This window comes from Perna viridis, chromosome 7 (assembly GCF_037379345.1).
Source record: "Perna viridis isolate PV_CMFRI_1.1 ecotype Kerala chromosome 7, ASM3737934v1, whole genome shotgun sequence".
Lineage (NCBI taxonomy): Eukaryota > Metazoa > Mollusca > Bivalvia > Mytilida > Mytilidae > Perna > Perna viridis.
Window position 1 is genome coordinate 1,652,370 of NC_142451.1, and position 22,952 is coordinate 1,675,321.

The window sequence follows — 22,952 nt, forward strand, 5'->3', positions numbered from 1 at the left end:
AATGGTGTTACAAAGTTTTAACTGAATACAAGTACATGTATTATAGAGAAATTTTATATAACAAGTGAGTGTTTTTTTTATTACTACATGTACTATCTGTGATTAAAATGAATCTTTATAAATGTGTTTTATATAATGTATTTCTTAGTATTTGTTTATAATGCCACTTGAGTAAGTCATAGTGTCTTTTCTTCCATTGAAAATATAACTATTCTTGGTCCTTTGGTTGAGATACCTTAAGCTTTAATGAGTATTTTAACCCTTACCAAAGAGCAATTACTCATATCTCAGGACAGTAAGTGATTCATGAGAAGTGTGTGGTCATATCTACAGAGAAGAACTGATTCTTGAAAAGTGTGTGGTCATACCTACAGAGAATATGTGATTCATGAGAAGTGTGTGGTCATATCTAAGGGGAATAACTGATGCATGAGAAGTGTGTGGTCATATCTAAGGGGAATAACTGATGCATGAAAAGTTGGTGGTCATATCTATAGAGAATAACTTGATTCATGAGAAATGTGTACTTTCACAGTATCTTGATTTTTCTATGGATTTATAAGAAAAAGAGAGTTTGACTAAAAACTGTCAGTGAAAAGGTCAGAGTATGTGTCTATAAAGGTCTAAATAATGATAAATTTTGTATCTCACTATTAGAAATATTACATTCAATCAATACTATTTTTGTGAGAAAGGACTGAGCACCAACAGTAAAAGGACAATAAGCTTTTGTCTCTAACCAAAAAAAAACAACTACATGTAGACTTCCTTCTTTAGTAACACGATTTCATATCTCTATTTTACAAATTCACATGTCAATGGTACCTGTATACCGGGTGCACTTACTCTGAATATCACACAATGTATTTATAAATGTTAGACACTTGATTACTCTTATACATAATAAAATATTTAGTACTCCAATTCAACATTCAGTTTTACTTTGTGAAATGCCCACACAATAACCCTCTTTGAAAATTGTCAATTTATATTGGCTGATGCCATCATAGTTCTAGCTCTCTTTCTTGGGGAAGTGGTGATATATACCATTCTACTTTCTGTGGAGTTACACCCTCTATAACTGAAGGTTTCCATTTGGGACTGTTATCTTTATCAACAAGAACTGAAATCATAATCACAAAGATTTGTAAAGCTTGTATTTTATCATAGTACATGTAAGCTTGTGTTTTATAGTAGTACAGATAAGCTATTATTTTGGTTGAACCAGTAAATTTGTGTTCGATCACAATTCTAGTAAGCTTGTGTTTTATCACAGTTCTAGTAAGTTAGTGTTCAATCACAGTTCTAGTAAGCTTGTGTTTTATCACAGTTCTAGTAAGTTTGTGATTGATCACAGTTCCATTAGGCTTGTGTTTTATAGAACAATGTACTGGTAAGAATATACACTGTTGATATAAAAATTATGTCCTTTAATCTGAGATTTTTTTAGATTTTTCTTTGAATTCCATTTTAAATACCATCCAAGTTAACCATAGATGGTAAGGGCCAGCAGTGTCTGCAATTAGCTGAAGATAATTAGATATTATACATGAAAAATCTGTAATAGTTCTTTTCTTGTGATCTACTTTTTGGTCTGACACAGTCAATTTTGCACAATACAACAGATATAAAATGTTGCAGTTCTAAAAAAGTGCTAAAAAATTATAATTTAGGTTGCATTTTAGCAAGTTAAGCAAATCATTCCATTAAGTTGCAGCCTTGTTCTAAAAGTGCATATAGTTAAATAGGGAAAGCGAGTTAGCATGTGTAGAGGAGTTGAAAGATGAATGGCTCAAAATTGTTCTGTTGGAAATGACATACATAAGTGATTGTATGAACTTTCAATACAGAAGCAGAATGAGTGCTCTATGAAGTCTCCCATTAGTGATTTCTACCATGTAACAACATACTGGTACAAACAGCTCAGTCCTCAATAATCAGAATTAAAATCATATTCTATAATCTAACCTGCTCGAACACCTTCATAGAAATCATGATCTTCCATGCATCTCTGACTTATTCTATACTCCATTACTAGACAATCCTGTAATGTCATATTCTCTCCTTCTAACAACTGCCGTAATGTCACTTTCATTGAAGTTGGAGACTGAAATAGAAACAATTATTATACCTCATTATTTCTTTACAAAATTAATGTAAATTGTTTTACCATTCTGATGAGTTGCACGCCAAAAGACTATTGACCAGTCAATAGTTTCCTAACTTTTCGCCCTCTCTGAAACTATTTGACCACAAGCATAATTATATTTCGCAGAATATTCATTTCAGTATTGGGATTGGCTAGGTCTTAAGCACTTCATTTCGAATTCCTTGCATTCATTGTTTTTTCAAGGTCAAGTCCAGAGATTTCAAATTTTAGTCAGACAACAGAAACATCATGGATGGTGCCCACTCGGCAGGTCAAAAGACTTGTCAATTGTCTTCTCAAGGTAAAAAAATATAACTGTATCTGATGACTAGAATAAGTATATGGAGTTCCTAACTGACTACGATCTAAAATGAGAATAGGTATGGTGAATATGTAAAAAAGACAACAACCCCACCAGGATAAAAATGTCAGCCCAAGGCCCCTCATTGGTCTTCAATGAACAAAACCCTCACACCACAAAGAAGGCTACAGCTGGCCCCAAAACATCATTATACACAGGTACAGTGAAAGAGTTGCCCCTATATACTCAAGCAACATAAAAATAAACTAAAAGTTAAAACGAAACAAGACATATTAAGGCCAGAAATTTTTGACTTGGGACATGTGCAAAAAAATCCAGTTGGATTATAGTATTTTGACATGATCACAACCCTCCCTCTTTAAAAGCTGGTCACTGTGGAAAAATATTACACAATTAAACACACCTAAAAATCTGTTCAAAAGGGTCTGAGTCCCTTGTTTAATACAACGAAAGTATTCTTTGGTATAAATATGTGTCTATTGTCTCTTACAGTATAATAAAACACTAACTGTATATTTGGGCAATAGTTTATTTTTCCCACGCCACAGTTATCTTGGGAAAAATAAACTTACTATTCCCCTCATACCTAGTCAATATGTATAAACTGTTGTTTTTGTTTTTTTATTGAAGTAGGAGACTGGAAAAAAAGCAGATTAAAGATAAACAATGTAACAGAATTCACTGGATCTCAGGCAAACTTTCATCCCTTTAACTATCCTAACATTTTATAATCTAAATCTAACCTTTTTCTTTTCTTTTGAAATTTCAAATATAAGTGTAACAATTCAGATAAAAATAATAGGATAATTATTTAGAAAGAGTGAATAACCAAAATATGATCAGAAGTGCTGAAGAATGCCTAGATTAATAAAGTGTGTGTTCCGTACACGAGTTAAATCTTTTTGCATTCTTGACGCAAGTGATCATATTTAGGTTATTCCTATTTATCATATACATTTCCTCCATTATTCATTGCTATTATCAACATAAATTTAAAATTTGTGAACGGTGGATTGATATTTGTGTTGTGTCGCTTTGTGGCGTTTTGGTAGGAGAAAGTCTGAGGGTGAAATTACCATATTGCTCTGGCATAACGTATGAGTTGTGATATGAAAACTCCATATGCAGGTGCTGAAGGGATGGAGCCACAGATGAAAGAAAAGTTGACAATTCTGAATGAAAAGTCATCATAATTGTCGTAAACTTTGGTCAATAGTTTTTCATCAATCTCTAAGTGTAAGTCAAGAACTTATATTAGTAAACTTACCATTTTTTTCAGTATATTAAGCTGAGTCGTTGCCCAATCTGACCCATCCTTCTCAAGATTATTGAAAATTTCCTCCATTGTCTTACCATTAAACAATCTATCAATCTTCTCCATATCTCTCTGTAGAATGAAATCTTTGTCTGGTATATCTGTGCTCTGTAAATAAAGATGATTGAAATGTACCCATAGGTTGAAATTTTTCTTCATCATTCGAGCATTAGTGTAACGGAAAATGATCAGTCATTGAAAATATCTGTGTTCAAGGACAAGAATAAGGCTTTACCTTGCCATATATCTGGTTAAGAAAACATGAATAGGGCTTAACCTTGAGAAATACCAAGGACACAAATAAGGCTTAACCATGCCATATATCTGGTTAAGAAAACATGAATAAGGCTTAACCTTGAGAAATATCAAGGACACAAATAAGACTTAACCTTAAAAATATCTAGTTCAAGGACATGAATAAGACTACACCTTGCCAAATATGTACTTCAAGGATATGAATGAAGCTTAACCTTGAGAAATATCAGATTAAAGGGCACGAATAAAGCCTAACCTTGAGAAATATCTGGTTCAAGGACATGAATAAAGCTTAAGCTTGCTAAATATCTGTTCAAGGACATGAATAAGGTGCAACCTTTAAAAATTTCTAGTTCAAGGATATGACTAAAGCTTAACCTATAGAAATATCTGGTTCAAGTACATGAATAAAGCTTAACCTAATGAAATATCTGGTTCAAAGACAGAAATAAAACTTAACCTAGAGAAATATCTAGTTCAAGAATATGACAAAGCTTAACCTTGCAAAATATCTGGTTCAAGGACATGAATAAGGCTTAACCTAGAGAAATATCTGGTTCAAGGAAAGGAATAAAGCTTAACCTTGTCAAATATCTGGCTCAAGGACATGAATAAGGCTTAACCTTGAGAAAAATCTGGTTCAAGGACATGATGAAGTTGAACCTTGTGAAATACCTGATACAAGAACAGGAATTAAGCTAAATCTTGCTAAATATCTGGTTCAAGGACGTAAATAAAGCTAAATCTTGCTAAATATCTGGTTCAAGGACGTGAATAAAGCTAAATCTTGCTAAATATCTGGCTGAAGGACATAAATAAAGCTTAACCCTGTGAAATATCTGGTTCAAGGACATGAATAAGGCTAAACCTTGTGAATATCTGGTTCAAGGTCATGAAAAAAAGCTTAACCTAGGGTCATATCTGGTTCAAGCACATGAATAAGGCCCAACCTAGAGAAATATCTAGTTGATGTCTACCAAGAAATAGACATGTACCGGTAATAAGTTAAGAATGGAAACTTTTTTATCTTATTTAAATGTTAGTTGTTTATGTTGCTCTGAGAACAGAAATCATGGTCAACATACATGTATGCCAGCAAAGTTGACAATTGTGGTACAGATGTCAAACATACATTCCAGCTAAGCTGACCATTGTTGTACAGATGTCAAAGATACATTCCAGCAAAGCTGACAATTGCCGTACAGATGTCAAATATACATTGCAGCAAAGCTGACAATTGTGGTATTGATGTCAAACATACATTCCAGCTAAGCTGACCATTGTGGTACAGATGTCAAACATACATTCCAGCAAAGCTGACAATTGCTGTACAGATGTCAAACATACATTGCAGCAAAGCTGACAATTGTCGTACAGATGTTAAACATACATTCCAGCAAAGCTGACAATTGTGGTATTGATGTCAAACATACATGTCTGCCAGCTGACAATTATGGTACAGATGTCAAACTTGCTGCAGAAAAAAAACTACCAGCCTATAACGTAACCAAACATAAAACCTAATTTCACAGAGTTATGTTGGTCAGAAGAACCTTTCTCATATTGTAATCATTAAAATCTATACATACATCTTTCTGAAAATCTGTTATAATTTGATGTATATCATGTGCAGATGGATTTGGTAGAGTTAGTAAAGCTTCCTCTAAATCTGAAATCTGATCAATATGTGATTATCAGTATATATATACATCATCAAATATTTCAACATTAAATGATTACAAAAAGGGAGAAAAATCTAAATAAATGTTGAAAATAGAGAGAAACACAATGTAAGGACACTGAAGTTATTTACTATACATGTATTGTTAGGTATATTTTATGGGATGTTTTTATTCAGTAATACCTCTCTTAATTCCATATACAACATTCAAAACACAAGCTTTGTCCTTTCCATTTCATCTGTTTCTCTATGGCAGTAATTACATTTGTCTTTCATGCAAATTTGCTTTTATAGAAAAATAGCTTTTATTTAAATTGTTCGAATTACATCCCATCTATTTAGAAAACTATAAAATATGTTTACCCAGTAGTACTGTACACAACATAACTGTCTGTTTTTTTTCTCTTTGTTTTCCTCTGAATATTTATCTGCATGCAGTACAGGTATATTGAATATGTATTTCAAGTCAGCTGACTCTGATGTCAACTGTTGATATTCAAATTGGCAACATTTCTTTTTAAATTTCCAATTTAAAACCATGGAAAGTGATAGCATACCATATAACATCAAATCAAATAAATTGATAACAAAAAAAATTAAACGCCCCTCAGAAAATCAAACTGTCAATAACTAATTACAAAATCATCTAGGAAGTAAATAATATTCAATGTTAAGGAGGATTATCAACACTACTTACTTTGTTGTCCTGTACAAAGTGTGTAGCTACACCAGCTTTATGAACATCTCTTCCCTTCAATCTGAATCCTGTTAAAGCTAAATATATACCAAGTTTACCACCTAACCGTGGCAGAAAATGGCCTCCTCCAACATCAGGAAACAAACCTTAGAGAAAATAAAGGAATAAGAACTTATTCAAGAAAGAAATATATAACTTTATTAGCCTTAAAATAAGTAATGCATTGTCCATGTATTTACATCCACATTATTACTTGTTCTTTGTTATTATTGTAAAAGTTATATTTTCCCCTTTCCCAATATACTATAATAACTAATAGAACTTATAACTTTTTTGTCTTAAGTTTTATCTATGTCCACAGAAAACTAGAAAACAGTAAAAGCACTTAATAAATTGTGAAGGACAGAAGTAAAACAATAATCAGAATTAATTATAGAACTCTATATTCTACTAACCTATAGCAGTTTCTGGCATAGCAAATACTGTTTTCTCTGAAGCTACTCTAAAGGCACCATGTACCGATAACCCTACTCCCTAAAGAAGGACAATATCAATAGAAACCAAATGTATACACAGAAACTCCAATTTAACCTTCTGATAGGACTATACTTGATACCAATCTGATAGGACCATACTTGATACCAATCTGATAGGACTATACTTGATACCAATCTGATAGGACCATACTTGATACCAATCTGATAGGACTATACTTGATACCAATCTGATAGGACCATACTTGACACCAATCTAATAGGACCATATTTGACTCCAACCTAGTTTATAGTCCTAATCAACAATTTGAATCAGTCAAATCTACTTCAGTAAATTATTATCATGCAAGAACCATATTTTAGTAAAATCAAAATAGGAAAGCATCAATTTTGTGCAAGAACAGTAACTTACAATGTATAGAGTACAATAATTGTCCACCTATTTTTGTCATTCACAGCAAGGGATGATAGGATCAAGTGATATCTACTACTGGTATGTGCACATCAGTTATTTGTGGATGCAACTTTTCTGAGACCACTGAATGGATCTCTGTTAAATTTTAGAAGATTGTAAGACACCATATACTTTGTCCTATTTCATTGACATATCTGACTTAGCAAATCTGATGAAATTTGGTATGTTTAAAAACATTTTCTATATGTACAGGAACACTTTGCTGACATAATTCTTCTAAGAATGCACATCTGGTTCTGTTCAAATTTTGTATGGTTGTTAATCTCCATATGTATTCAGTCCTGTTGATTCACAATTTTTATTTTACTAATTTTATGGGCGTTCAATGCTTCACCATCTGAAACCACAGGAATCCTTTGAAGATTGTATTGTACTGCAATGTTTTCACTCGACAAATTTCACTGGAGTTCTAATGCTCTCCAATGACTAAATTTTATGGGTATTAGAAAAAAGAACAGATGTGGTGAAATACAACAAATGAAAAGAAGTATCCAGTGATCTTTGACTTTTCAGTGCAGCAAGAGGCATATGACTGTAAGTAGCAATTTTTTTAATTTTCATTTTAGAAAGAAAAAAATGAAGTAGGCAAAGGTGATTCCAAATGACCCAAAGGACAAGTTGTTTCTATATACATATAATTATTAAACTTTATCTATTTTACTAACTTACCCCACCCATTGTAATTCCATTTATTAAAGCTACATAAGGAATCTGATATGTTCCTGTAATTATAACAGAGGGATGTGTTCATCATGAAAGATATTGGACACTGTGAAAAAAACTGTAGTAAATAAATAAATCCTTTCGTCATTTTACATTTAAATTCTTTTCACTCTTCTCTGTTTTATGAAAGGTTCTTTGTTCATAGTACCAATTTCATTTTGTTTATATATTGTATTTATATATATGTATCACAACGAAGATATCGATGACAATTTACTTTTCTATGAGTATTTTTTTCTGGCTTGACATCAAATACCTACCAATTTTATTGTTCAATATGTATTCTTCTTTGAAGAAGTCTTGTGGCAATCTGTCTCCAATTTTCCCTGCTTCTGTTACAGCTGTTCAAGAATAATGAACACTGTTATTATATCACCATCAAATTCAAAAGAAGTCTGTGCTACATTTTAATAATTTCCCAATAAAATTGTCAATATTATGATTCCAAAAACCAAAAACCTAAAACCTTCATCCTAACTACAGTTTTTCAATGGAAGTATCTTACTTCTATAACTGTCCTAGAAATGTATGTGAACTAATACAAACCTCTGACATCCCCTCCAGCACAGAAAGCCTTCTCTCCTGCACCTTTTATAATTACCATTTTCATTTTAGGGTCATTTTCCCATTCCTGTAATACCAATGACTCATTATTTTCCCATTCCTGTTATATCAAAAACTTTATTACATCTTCCCATTCCTGTTACATGAAATACTTTATTACACTTTCATAATCCTGCTATATAAAAAACTTTATTACGTTTTCACATTCCAGTTATAAAAACTACTTTATTACACTTGCCCATTCCTGCTGTATCAAATACTTTATAACACTTTGCCATTCCTATGTAATACCAATTACATGTACTTTATTATCAATATTTTTGTACTACATGTATGAATTGAGATATCTGTGAGTATGAAGATGAAAGCCTGTAAAATAGGTACATACCCCATGAACAAGATTTTATCAGTAGATGACCAAGAAAGGTCATGTGAAATATTGCGCAATGAACTCTAAATACAGGTTCATTACTTTTGTTCCCAACTTTAATATAAAACTTCAATCTTTAGTAAAGAAGACACTTACTGTCATAACAGGGAAAATTTTCCTGATCATTGACAAATTGAGAGCATTAAGAGCTTTTGGTCGGTTGAGTGTTATTATTCCTGTGGTACCAACTTTCTGGAATATAACTTCATCTGTAGCTGATGTACACATTGGTGAGGAGATTTTCTGAAATAACAAAGGAAAGAATTTATTGTCCTGATTAACTCCAAAACACCAAATAATCAAAGATATATATTCAATATTCCAGATAGATATGTTGAAAAGTACAAACAGTACAAACATGTTGGGGTTGTTGTCTCTTTGACATGTTCATCATACCTATTCTCATTTTATACTGAAACTGTCATTTCTGGGACCAGTGGCACTTCAGAATATTCTGAGCTCAACATTATAATGTTTTAATATAATAATAAAACTTATTTCAAATTCAAGAGAGATAACTTTAAAAATTAGACTGAAATGAATTTAGAAAACATGCAATCCATTTGTCAATTACAAATTAAGAGTCTTACACAGCTAAAATTGAAAGACAGAGAAATCACAGACATTTAAGAATAAGATTTTTAAAGTAGTGCAGCAGCACTGAGGTAAAGAACAATCATACCTTCCCAAAGGAACCTCCCATTTCCCTGTCTTGCATTTTCTCTTTGCTGCCATTCCCTTGTTTTAAAACCTTTAATTGTGACTTCATTAACTTTGCATATTTTATCTCACCCATGGTTAAAATATGGGAATTTCACAAGACTATAAATGAATCAAAAATGACAAAAATTTGTGTATAAGGCACGATGGTGGCATAATGGTAAGAAAACATAAGCTTGTTAACTTACCACATGTTTGATGACAACTGTTAGTCTGTGGAGAGATCTGGAATAAATACATGCAAATAATGAAAGAATGAAACTGAATTGATCTACACTTGAATTTTAGCCATTCATCAATCAATTAATCTTATAAAATTTTAACTATTACAAGTTACTGCTAAGTTTTCTTTAAATTAGAAAAAAATACCCTCCTCTAACCCACCTTTTCTAATTTAGAACATGGACATTTAACCTGGATGAAAATTTTGCTTGAAGTTCACAACTGTATTACATGGAAATTGGACATGCTACTTCTGGTATTGCAAGCTAAAAATCAACCAATCTAAAGGAATACTCTACTAGCACTGCGAATGGAGTGCTGTATTTAAGTCTACCAAGAGGGAATCATCACTCCTAGTCAATTAATCTATCTTACAATTCCCAACATCAAACCGTTTTGACTTTTAAATTTGTATCTCTGTCACTATTTAGTATTATGTGCTAAGTGTAATGGTATAGCATGGCGTACAATTTCTCAACAATATCACTCCAGAATCGAACTCGCAATGTACACAACCTTCTACCAACTAATGAAATGTGGTATTAAAATCAACCTGTGAGAGAAAGACATTGCTATATATCCTAAATTTGCAACCTATCATTTGGAGTTATTAATAAATATTGCTCTAGAAAATGTTCAAAAAATATTTAAGCAGTTGTACTAAGGATGAATACTGATATGACAAACTATGATAGTCTTAGAGAACCTGGAGTACCTCAAAGCATCACATTTTCATACAAATAATACATACTTTCTTAACATGTCTTGTTCTCTATTCTTTCTTTCCCCTAAAATAACAAAATAATGCTAAATGATCATAAAAATTAGTGCAGTTAATTACTTCAATACCATGTAAATTACACAGGACTAGGCACCTTTATTTTTTCAGGGCTGTCAAGCTTTCAAGATGCAAATGTGTGAAAATTGGCAAAAGTTTAAAAGATCAAAGGCAAAAAACATAAGATCAAAGGAACATGATGCCAAATCAGCCTCACAAATGAATACGTATCACGTAAAATACATGAGACATGAGACCTATTCTCTTGTTCTCTTGTGCATGGAAAAACTCATTATTAGGGAATGACCATTTGATATTGAGGAGAAAGGCTGGAAGTTTCTTCAAATCAAAATCATAGTATTTTATATTCACTATGTTAAAATATTCATTTTTATATACATTGAATCAAATGATTTAAATGTAAAACATTATATTCAGATCAGAGTGACTTGAAAAGATCTTTTTTTTTTAAATGTTTATTTCAACATTGATCCAAGCCACGCTCAAAATTAAATGGTTGTCCCCTTACTATATGTATAGCCTTATCAGATGCAATTACATGTGGTGTATGATAACCACAAAAACTATATAGCCAGCCAAAGTGGATACAAAAGCTTACTTACTAATATTTATAAATAATTTTGTATTAATAATTCATTTAGCAATTTCAATTCATATAAATATTTATATTTCATTTATTACATTGATAAAACCTCTGTAAATGATAAATAGTACAAACCCAATATATTTGATTTTGAAAAAAAAAGTTTGTTTAGCAATGTTGCCATTGTAGAAATATGGAGTTTGTACAAACCCTTGTTATGATTTAATTGTTATTGCACATATATAACACATATGTAATTCAAAATACACACTTGTTAATAAGATATATAATGATATCAGCCAAAATAACAAATAGGATTAATGAATTGGGATTTAGCTTCCTCATATTAAATACCAATGATATTAAATGAAATATATCAAATATAAAACAAAGAATACTTGATCAAGCTTTTCAAAATAAATATAGCTGCTTAAGAGAAAATAATAAACTCTGCTTTTATAAAAGTTTATACAAATCAAATTGAACACCTTAAGGTATATTAATGTATGCAAATTTAAATCTGATAGATCCACAATTTGTAAATTTAGGATTAGAACTCACTATCTTGCAATTGAAAGGGGACGCTACCAAAATATCCCCAAAAGTAACCGTATAGGAGAGTTCTACGTGATGTCATCACTTACCTGTGATTTGGTTTTGGATGGCTAAAAATCCATAGAGTAGCATAGAGTATCAACTTTAAATCATCATAACTTTTTCATTTTTAAAGATAATGGAAAAATTCTTTTGGTCCCACCATTGCAAATAAAATTCTTTTTATCCATGGAATTTTTAAATAAATATTCAGTAATTAGACTATATGTACATAATATTTTCATTATAATTTTATACAAAAATAGAGGTTTACATATGAATATCACTAAAAATTTATTTTTTAAAGTAAAACAGTTATAAATTCACACACACAATATGAATTATTTTATCTAAATGAAACATTTTACAGAACCAAAATTGGACATAAAATAACAAAGTTATAAAGTTTTGAAAATTGGGATTCTAATCATGAAATTGTCAATTGTTTATTTAGTTGTTTATCTGCCAACCAATCTGACAATTAATGATATGCAAATTAGTGAATATGACATCACTAATGAGATTGACGAACTCTCCTATTTGCACTTCATGCAATACTTCACAAATTGAAGACAAAGTGTATTTTTTCATACACTGTCCAGCCTATAAGGTACTGGTCAAGTGACTGCAGAGCAGTAAATGGGAACATGCTTGATTTTATTTAAAAAAAACCATATGAGTTGAAGCAAGCTAGGCACCCCCAATTTTTGACATTTCGAGTAGTTGGGCTGCATATATGATAGTGGGAGCAAGCCCCTGTGGATAAATGGCTCAAAAGCATTCAGTTCTAAGTGACATATTTTGGAAATGATGTATGCAGTTGTAAATTCGGAATTTAAGTAACTATTTGAACATTTTGCTGAGGTACGCGTACAGCCTGTGTTGTAGAATTCTGCCATATTCCAATTGGTTGAGACATCAGCGATATAACAACCTAGCAATGCATTTTGATCATAGTCAAATGACAAAAGTACAAATAGCTCAGTCCCTCATTAGAAAGCCTGAAATCACATTTATATTAGTGGGAGCAAACCACTTTGGAACAACCCCTAGAGTCGAGTAGTGATCGTGCAGGCAACAACCTTTTTTAAATCAAAGAAATTAATACTAACTAAGATTCATGGAAATCCTGTTCAGAGGACGTTTTATGTGAGGATAACGAGGTCTGCAATGATGACAATCAATAGATACTTAATACAATATAGATTTTTACCTTGATTTTGATAAGGGGCAATCTGTCCACTCTTTTGTAATAGGAGGTAAATTCGGTTATTAGGTGAAAATTACTTGTTCACTCCCCTGTATTTAAATTCCCTAATAATTTTGTTCGTAATGGCAACGTCTTGGCAGGATTTTCTTCTTCAAGCAGATAAACCAGACAAATTTGATGAGAAAAAGAAATCAATAAATGAATTTGTCGCATTGCAAATACCGAAGGATAGAAAGATTGTCCTAGTCACGGTAATTTGAGTTTTCAATTTTGTAATTGTATCAATGTATGTCAAAGATAATTCAGAGAGTTTTTTATGTACACTACCCAATTTAGATAGAAAATTATTTTCAGCAGTGTCATTTCCTGAAAAAAAACCTTAATTTCATACCACCAACTGGTCTCATAACTGCTTCAACCGATCAGTCCACAGTCCTCAAGCATTTTGCACAAACAATATGTTGGTGCTGTAGTGTAATTAATCCACATATGGTACTTACAACAACAGAATATAGTTCCTTGCAGTAGTTTTATGACAGTGCATGTGTTGAGATTAGGATTTAGGAAAATTTTGTTTAAGTAATTCTGAGTCTTCTGACTGATGGCTTATGTCAATAGCTTCTATGTATGGGTGTTGGAATTTACCAGATGCTTGAATAAAGTTTGTAATTATACTGAGTTTGTGTTGGTCTGTTCATGCTGTTCTCCCTGAATTTGAATTAAGATGTTTCCAGCATTTATGTTCCTTATTCCACATTCCTTTGCTAGATTTTTTCAGCATAGTTTCTCTTTCATTTTCTGTTAATGGACATTCTAGAAGGAAATGATGAAATGTTCCTTTTCCCCACAATCACAGTTTGGTTCGTCTGTCTGGCCAGTTTTATGTTTGTAACCATTTAGGCTGCAGTAGCCAGTCTTCAGTTGAACATGTAATATTAAGAGCCTTTGTTGGAACTTAAAGTATATTTTGTTGGCTACCAATGGGGTTTTGTCATGTAGATTCTTGTCCTTCTCTGAGATTTCCTGTCTTTGTTGCCACTTTTTAATGACACACTTCTGTGTAACTAGATCAAATCTTAGTCTGATGTTTCTCATGCTTTGATATGAGGCAATGATATCACACTGTGGGAGTTAGAGTATTCTGGAAGCCACTTTATTGCCATCTTATAGATTTTTTACCAATGGTATTTTTTATCCTTAATTTGCTATTTAGCTGCCTCTGGGAGCATATAATGCCCAAGCTATTTACCCTTCTGTTTTGCACAATTGCTTAACCAACTAATTACTCAAACCACACAAATGGAGAAAATATCAATTGTTAGCAACAGTAAAAATATTTAAAAGGTCAAATGCCAATTCATATTTGTATGTTTACATTGCATTTCATTGCATGTCAAAATCTGACTATTTACAATCTTGAAAAGAAACTTTTTATATGCAACCATACAGGAGGATTTTAAAGAATCCCACATGATTTGTTTTGGTTTTGATATAACTGTGAAATTACTGGGAATGTTTTCACCACTAATTATTGTAGAAAAGATTTGTATTTTGCGAGCACTGTATACATGTACATGGTATACTGAATGAAAACATGCCTTTTTGTAGAGTGGAGGGACTACTGTACCTTTGGAGAGTAGAACAGTTCGTTTCCTTGACAACTTTAGTGTAGGATCCAGAGGTGCCTCATCATCAGAGTAGAGTTTTATTTCTTTTTATTTTATTTTTCTGCTGAGTGTTATAGTGCTTACTGAGGGTATTTAAAAGTTTAGCTGGTTGGCTGTCAAATAGAAAAAAATGTGAAAGTGATGATCTTTGTATATTAGATAACAGTTCTAATAAATAATAACTAAAATTAAATTTGTTAAAAATGGTTTCCTAAGGGTTTATATACATACAACTTCTTAAGTTTTGTTGTACATGTAACACTAATGAAAAAAAAAAGTTGTTAATTTTTAGTGACTATTAAAATCATGAAGGGCATGTCATGATCGTAATACTTTTATCCTTATGAGACAATGACTGCTTCAAAGAGGGGCATGTCAGGGGACTGATACTTTAATTTTGCATTTCGTTTGTAGATACTTTCTAAGTCAAGGTTATGCTGTTATTTTCCTAACTAGAAATCGAGGATTACGTCCATTTCTTCGTCACATTCCAACAACAAATATTCTGGACTTGTTGACAGTATGTGACAGACAAATAAAAGGTAATTCATAATTTGTTTAAGTAAAGTGATCCCTCGTCATAAACAATTTTTCAAAACTCTTCTTCTGTGACACTACATGACCAATTTGAACCAAAATTGATTTGAATGATCCTTGGGCTATCCTGCATAGAATAGATTAGAAGCTTTTTGATCCATCAAAAAACATGGCCACCTTTAGTAAAAATAGAATATAGGTGTCTGACAGTAGTCTTTTGCATATATCACCAAAACCATCAGGTTAGTTAAATTCTGACATGGATAAAAGTGTTCAGCATAAGATTTATCAGTGGTCAAATTTTCATTTTAATATATGAAGCCATGATGGAGTTATTGCCCATTTTCAACATTATTTTGCTATTTTTAATGTTATTTCTTTCAAAAAATCTTCACCTCTGACACTACTTGACCAATTAGAACCAAATTCAGTATGCATGTTCTTTAGGGTATTTTTCATGGAACATTTGTAGGGATTTTTGATCCGGGGAAAAACATGGCTGCTGTTACTAAAAGTAGAACAAAGAGGTCAGTCATAAGTTTTTCTCATATATCTCCAAAACATTAGGTTTAGCCAAATTCTTTCAGTTGCTGAAATGATCCTTATCATAAGGCCCACAAAAGTCTCAAATGGATCAATGTTGTCTGATGACTCCATGTAAGAGTTATTGCTCTTGAAAGGTGAAAAATGACATTTTATTTACAGTTCTCAGCCTATGTCTTGAAAACTGTGATAGACAGAATGAATCTTTCTGTTGCTGAAATGATCCTAATGATAAGGCCCACAAAAGTTTGTGGAAATTTGGATGAGCTATTCAGGCTCCTGGGAGCCTCTTGTTTAAGTTTTTGCATGGAAATGCAAAATATGATGTTTTTTGTAGTTTTCAGCCAATATCTTGAAAACTATAATTGTGTAGATAGAAAAAAATCAATTGATGGATGTAGGGTAATAACAAAATTACCGAACCAATGAAAACTAGGTATTAGGAAATAAGAATAGTCTAAAAGGAAAGTCCATATAACAAATGGCAATATCAGGACAAAAACTGGAATAACCACCACAATGGTCCTGACTGGTACAGGCATTTAAAATGATAAGTGTTTTAAAGGTTTTAAAGCATCTTAACCCTCCCGCTTCAATTATGGTTTATTATTTCCGGTATATTTGAACACAAATGGGCAGCATCAAATTGCCTTTAGCCGAAATCGGTAATGATTCTTCTGATAAGTCCTCCAAATGTCTCCATTGGGTCAAAATTGTCAAATGACTCCTTATTAGGGTTATTACCATTGAAAGGTAAAATATGATGGTTTTTTTGCAATTTTTGGCCAATATCTTGAATACTGTAAGAGATAGGAAAAAACTGAACTGAAGAAATGATCCTTCTGATAAGGCCTACTAATGTCCCATTCAGTCAAAATTGTTTGACAACTCTGTTAGAGTTTTTGTCCTTATTAGATCTGTTATTGATGCCAATGTCAGAATAATCTGTTGACCCTCCTTGGAGTTATGGCCCCTGAAAGTGTCATTAATGGTGATTTTTTCAGTTTTTTCTTGTTTTGTAGAAAAATATAGCAGATTGATGTTGAATGTAGTTTGAAAAATGTTCAATATAACAAGGTCTATCTTTGGTGCAAATATCAGAAAAATCTGTTTACTGTTCATGAAGTGGTATCGTTTAAAAATGCACTTTTGACAATTTTTCCAGTTTCTTCCTGTTATTTGGAAAGCCAAAATTGCTGAATTTAATTATGTTTCACTTATATTTTGATTAAAAATAGATATAGCTCTTGTTAGCCTCTTGTTTTATGCATTTTTGTCATACTTGCTGGGAAGAGATGTTTAATGTTGATACCTATGTATAATTAGTTTGCTTTATTTTTAGTTAAAGATGAATATGAACAACGAATACTGGAAACTCTGATAAAGTATGAAAAGATCAAGGGAGATAATTTATTATTAACAGTAGAGTTTCAAACCCTTAGTGACTACCTCCAGTTACTACAAGCGTGTTCAGATGCTCTGAAACCTCTTGGAAACAAAGCAATGTTTTATTTAGCTGCAGCTGTATCAGATTTTTATATACCTAAAGAACAAATGGTAAGTTTCACTTTGGAATGCTAAGTAAGGAGATTTATAAACAACATAATCAACTTATAAGTCATGTTTGATAGGTCACTCACTATTTTCTACTAACATGTGTTGCCTTTTTTTGGCATTTTGTTTGGTTTTTGTTTTCAATTTCATTGCAAAAACTACAGTTTAGCTTTGTTTTCAGTGATTGTGCATATTTAACGATAAAATAATGCAGTTATCAGACTTATTTGAAAAGCTTAATTTTATTGGGTAACATTTGATATTTATTGAATATGCTCCTTTGAAAAAAAATGGCTGTTGAATTCTTGCTAAATGAATGCAGATATTGGGACTAGGTTATTATTGCATTAATAAGACTAACATTTTAACCATTCTAACATTTTTTTCTGTTTGAAAGAAGTCGTTTCTACACCTCAGGAAAGAATATAAAAATCCACTGAGCTCTTCATTACTGCAATAATAAATGCAAAAAAAGGGATGTCAAGTAACATGGTCTGTAAACTTTTCCTATTTTACTGTTTTATCTTAATTATATACAGTCATCTTTATTATTTGGCTGTTTTATCTTCATTATATACAGTTATCTTTATTATTTGACTGTTTCATCTTCATTATATACAGTTATCTTTATTATTTGACTGTTTTGTCTTCATAATATAGTCATCTTTATTATTTGACTTTTATCTTCATTATATACAGTTGTCTTTATTATTTTACTGTTTTATCTTCATTATATATAGTCATGTTTAACCATGTAGGAAACAACAAGTTGGTATTTTTTAAATTTGTTTTACTAATCATACATGTAGACATATGTTAATTTTATTTTACTTCTCCTTTCCCCTGTTGTAATGTACAATGATTCATTAAATCTTGACTATGTTATAAACAAATTAAAAAATGTTGAGAATTTTTACATAATTTTTACTTTTACTTTTATTGAGAAAAGAAACCTTTTATTATTGCAACTTAAGAAAAGTAAATTAAAAATTTTAAGTCTCTTGGTTTGGTAAGTCTTTTCATTACATTCTTTTTCTACTATTCTATTTTTAGCTGAAAATTTTTTTTATTTCTACTTATTTTCTAGCCAGAACACAAAATCCAATCCTCGAGTGGACCATTGAAGTTGTCATTAGAACTTGTGCCTAAGATGTTAGAACCACTGGTATCTGAATGGGTTCCTGATGCATTTATTGTTAGTTTTAAGGTACTACACTGTGTTAACATGTACTGTTATCCAAGGGACACAACTCTGGGCCATACACTTTTTTCCTAAATATTGATAGAAATTGGAGTATATCTTATCCAGACACAGATCTATTTAATTTTAACAAAAAAATATGGATCTTTGACTTTGAAGAATTTCATTAGAAAATGTTACCTTGTTACCCCAGCATGAAGTAGGAAACCCATGTAGTAGAGGTATGAAGATGATGTGTAATAAATTTAGACCACTACTATGAACATACAAGGATAAAACTATAGCAGAAAATCTAAAAAATTTCCATTGTTCATCTTAGGAAGACACCTGCTATTTAGAGAAGATAACGTTTGGTTTTTTTTTCCTTCAGGATCAATATACTTCATGACACCATTTTATGCCTGGAAACCCTACTATTTCTGAACGCTACACAAAAATATAGTTCAAATGTAATTCCTTTTATATCATTCATCATCTCTTTTTTAACCAGTAAATATGTTTCTGGCATTTGTTCTGCTCAATAAAATGCTATTATTTCTGCAAAATGAAATAAATAACTAGTCTTCAAATAAACTGAAGATTTAAGGGACCCCTTTTTGGCCTTGAAAGATGTTTAGTATTAAATAAGCATTTAGGGAATGAAGTTCTTGCAGTGATATGTCAGAAAACATTAAATGTGTTAAGAATGTTCCATTTAACACACTTATTAGTCAAAATCTATCACTAACAGTTTGTGATTGATAAACAGGAAGATAAGAAGAATGATATTAACCAAGTAAAATTGGCTGGAAAATTCAAATTGTTAAAAACTGTCTATTTTTGCAAGATCTTATGTTCATAAGCTGAAATATATTTTATTTAAGTATAATTACAGTTTTGGATAAATGCTCTGTTTCAATAGTTTTTGAAGATAAATGCAAATTAACTTTTGGACAGGTTTATTAAAAACTTGGGATATAGGTAAAATGGAATGTTAGTTGAGTACTGTTTAACTATTGATCAGAAATCAGTAGTAAAGAATGACATTTAGTTTCTAAATTTTCGAGAAAAAAAAAACAGTTCTAAATAATATGGATAACACAAGTGTATGATTACATTTTTATTTTACATCATGTTATCTTTTAAGGTTTGGTCATGATACAATTTTCTCTAGAATTAAAAATCCTCAGCTCAGTGCTAACAGCACTTTGATTTTAACTCATTTTATGTTTATTTAAGCTTGAGACAGACAGGGATTTACTGATATCAAAAGCACTTCAGGCACTAGACAAATATCAACATCAAGTAAGTTAAATTGCAGCATCATGTAACATCAAATATCATAGATATGGTATCATTAGCATAGCATAGAGATGACCCAGATTAAATCAAGGGAATCATTTCTCATAACTTGTATTTAAACCTATGTTTTGATTACTGTTAACAGAGCTCCAGATGAAAATTGGTCAAATGAGTGAAATCAACATATATATATTTTGTGATTTTCTTTAGCAAAGTATCACTCCTTCAATATGATATGAATTGAGTTATTGATCAGTATGCAGTTCATACAACTAAGTTTTTCATATTAACACATATGAGACACATTGAAATGTTATGAAATGACCACTTTTAAGGAACAGTTACAGAGCTTCTACCAATTATATCCTTATTCCTTTGTCCTTTATCAGAAATTTCTTCTTCACACTTCAACTTTTTCTTTCAGCTTCTATTTTTTGTTCTTTTGATGACAAAACAACAGGTTTTTTTTCCTTTTTATTTGGGTAATTACTTATTTGCTCCCTTTATCTGGAACTCCGATTGTTTAGGTTTATTTTCCGTATGAAATTTTGAAAATCTAATATATCTTTATTTACATGTTTAAACAAGTTTCATGCACTTTATGTAAAAATATAACCTGGCTTTTGTTTTGACACAAAACTCATGGTGAATTCAATATGAGTAATTTCTTGTTTCAGATTGTTATAGCAAACTTATTAGAGACAAGGAAGAAAGAAATATTTGTGGTTACCAAGAAAACACAAGATCATGTGACTGTGTCTGATACAGACTTAAAGAATGGAATGGAAATAGAAAAACTTATTGTACAAAGTCTTAAAGAAAAACATCAGGAATTTTGTGCAATACCTGACTTATAATGTTCGGGTTTTTTTATTATATTTTGTACTTGCATATCAGAGAGTGCATAGATTAGTTGGACATTTATTAAAAAGGCCATGTATTTTCCTGTTCTTAGGGCCTTAAAAACTAAACAGGTTTTTAATGTTTTAGAATATTCTCAATTGTTTGTGATATCCACAGTTCCTTAGTGATTGACAGTTATTGTAGAGCTCCAAACTTGAAATTCTTTTAACTCTGTACCACTATGACAGTTTAGTTACCCTCAGGACATTGTGTCATTGTGGTATTATGTTTCTTGCTCATAGCTTCTTATATAGATTTATTATGCAAATATCTGTTATGGTTGAACTGTTTGTGAATTGAAGTTGTAGTTTTATTAAATATGCATTACATTAAAAAATGTTGAAAATTACATTTTGGAATGTACAATACAAAAAATATGAGAATTGATGAAAAATGATTGATATTTTATGTTGGTCAGGTTATGATTTGGTGATCTGTAGGCAAAAAAAATAAAAAAAATTGGGGTTCATTATTTTGGCAGTGGCTTAGTGGTGCACAAAGTATTCAAGCCCAGAGTTGATATTTCAAGGAATATTTTGTGGTGTTTTTAGACAGACCACAAACATACACCAAAATTAACATCCCACAAAAATTACTGGATATATGGTATATGTGTTATTGTTTGATCTATGGTATATGTGTTATTGTACTGGATCTATGGTATATGTGTTATTGTACTGGATATGTGGTAAATGTGTTATTGTACTGGATATATGGTATAGGTTACAGACCACCAATTCAGCCAATGAGCGTTTGGAACGTACGCAAAAATAGTCCTACGCAGAAATTACCCCTGTTCCTCATAGTGCTGTGAAAAAAGTTCTCATCTCATTTAAAAAATTTAGTTTCTGAAAGGAAAAACATTTCTGTACATTTTATAGGTGCATTTTGCTTCTTGTGATGTGAAGCCTAATCTCCATAATGATTTCTATATATAGCCCTATCTTGTGAAAACACTGGGATTTCCCATGCTATTTATAGACACTTCATTTCCGATAACCAGTACTGCCCTGCAAGTCTGCTAACCCCACATGCCATTCTGAGGATTGTGAGCTGACATGTGTAGACTCATGCTGATATATAGTCCTCTGCAGGTTAAAGTTAAGGTAAAGTCCAGAGAAGCCATTGAATATTGTGAAATTAGCATAGAAGCCTATGGGAAGTGGAATTAGTGGTTTTTAGCCTTAAGCTGAGGCCATGGCAAAATGATAAGTTTCTTGGAATAGCTTTAAACTACTTGAAGATCTTGTAAACTTTGCTATGAGAGGAATACACTACAAAAATCCTTCAAAATATGCATTTTTTTTTAAGTTATTGGTCCAAATTATGGAAAATTGGTCTTTTTGGCTGAATTTTATGTCCTATCTTGTGAAAAGTGTAGAAAATTTAGTAAAAATATCAAATATTTAACTTTGAGGGCTAATTTTACTTAAATATAGTGGTAATCAGCACTTGAAATCAAGTTTTGTGTAAATTTGAGCAAAAATTTGATTAGAAATGAGGAAAAACTCACTTTCATTACTGTAGTTAAGGACATAAAAGCATTTCCCTATGGCAACATGGAAAATGCATTTTTGAGTACTTTTTTTGCTTTAGGTGCCCTTTACTTGTCATGTTTTATTGTGAAAACACTGTATTTACAAAATTAAAGCCAAAGATATCACCTTTTGCGAAAATTTAAAGATTTAGGGTTTTTGACATGTGATCAAGAAAAAGGGGGAGGCATGTCAGACATAAATTTTTAAAAATAGACCAATTTTTCAAAAAATGACTACTTTTAAAGGCTATCTCTTTATTAATATTGTTAAAAAACAAGTTGTGATTGATTTTTTTTTATTTGAAAAGTCAGAAAAAGTTCTTTGCAAATATTTAATGCATTTAAGTATGGTAGAATATTGTCACTTTTTTGCTCACGCAACTTGGTTACCCTATATTTAAAAATCAAATATTTAAAAAAGTGCTTCTCACATTTCACTGAAACTTTGCAAATGCATTCAGTATGTGTATAAGAAGATACTTGTGTAGTTATTTAT

The 22,952-nt window shown here is 31.4% G+C and overlaps 2 protein-coding genes across 3 annotated transcripts; one reads left to right on the forward strand and one right to left on the reverse strand.

Annotated features, from left to right (window-relative positions):
* Window positions 1–760: 760 nt before the first annotated feature.
* Window positions 761–13,318, reverse strand: LOC148610903 (3-hydroxyisobutyryl-CoA hydrolase, mitochondrial-like). Of its 2 annotated transcripts, none has more exons than XM_088590792.1 (13): window positions 13,237–13,318; window positions 10,799–10,835; window positions 10,014–10,050; window positions 9,202–9,348; window positions 8,658–8,742; window positions 8,372–8,452; window positions 8,058–8,110; window positions 6,875–6,953; window positions 6,420–6,565; window positions 5,631–5,717; window positions 3,739–3,894; window positions 1,969–2,107; window positions 761–1,123 (listed from the first exon to the last, which is right to left on the reverse strand). In XM_088590792.1, the coding sequence occupies exons 2-13, from the start codon at window positions 10,807–10,809 to the stop codon at window positions 1,005–1,007; spliced, it is 1,140 nt and encodes a 379-aa protein (XP_088446918.1). In that variant the 5' UTR covers window positions 10,810–10,835; window positions 13,237–13,318; the 3' UTR covers window positions 761–1,004. The 2 variants fall into 2 exon arrangements, with proteins under 2 accessions (XP_088446918.1, XP_088446917.1); XM_088590791.1 differs by lacking the exon at window positions 13,237–13,318 and adding an exon at window positions 13,136–13,218.
* Window positions 13,271–21,268, forward strand: LOC148610904 (phosphopantothenate--cysteine ligase-like). Its single transcript, XM_088590794.1, has 7 exons — window positions 13,271–13,484; window positions 14,842–14,930; window positions 15,315–15,442; window positions 17,323–17,537; window positions 18,622–18,741; window positions 19,954–20,019; window positions 20,694–21,268. The coding sequence occupies exons 1-7, from the start codon at window positions 13,356–13,358 to the stop codon at window positions 20,871–20,873; spliced, it is 927 nt and encodes a 308-aa protein (XP_088446920.1). The 5' UTR covers window positions 13,271–13,355; the 3' UTR covers window positions 20,874–21,268.
* Window positions 21,269–22,952: the final 1,684 nt, after the last annotated feature.

Excerpts from the sequence above, each read along its gene's own strand:
- LOC148610904 (XM_088590794.1), top strand. The coding sequence starts at position 13,356 with ATGGCAACGTCTTGGCAGGATTTTCTTCTTCAAGCAGATAAACCAGAC. Across the intron at positions 13,485-14,841 it reads GAAAGATTGTCCTAGTCACG|AGTGGAGGGACTACTGTACC; the intron begins GTAATTTGAGTT and ends GCCTTTTTGTAG. Across the intron at positions 14,931-15,314 it reads AGAGGTGCCTCATCATCAGA|ATACTTTCTAAGTCAAGGTT; the intron begins GTAGAGTTTTAT and ends TTTCGTTTGTAG.
- LOC148610903 (XM_088590791.1), bottom strand. Across the intron at positions 8,743-9,201 it reads AAATTTTCCCTGTTATGACA|GAATGGGAAAATGACCCTAA; the intron begins GTAAGTGTCTTC and ends TTGGTATTACAG. Across the intron at positions 1,124-1,968 it reads CTATGAAGGTGTTCGAGCAG|TTCTTGTTGATAAAGATAAC; the intron begins GTTAGATTATAG and ends TTATGATTTCAG.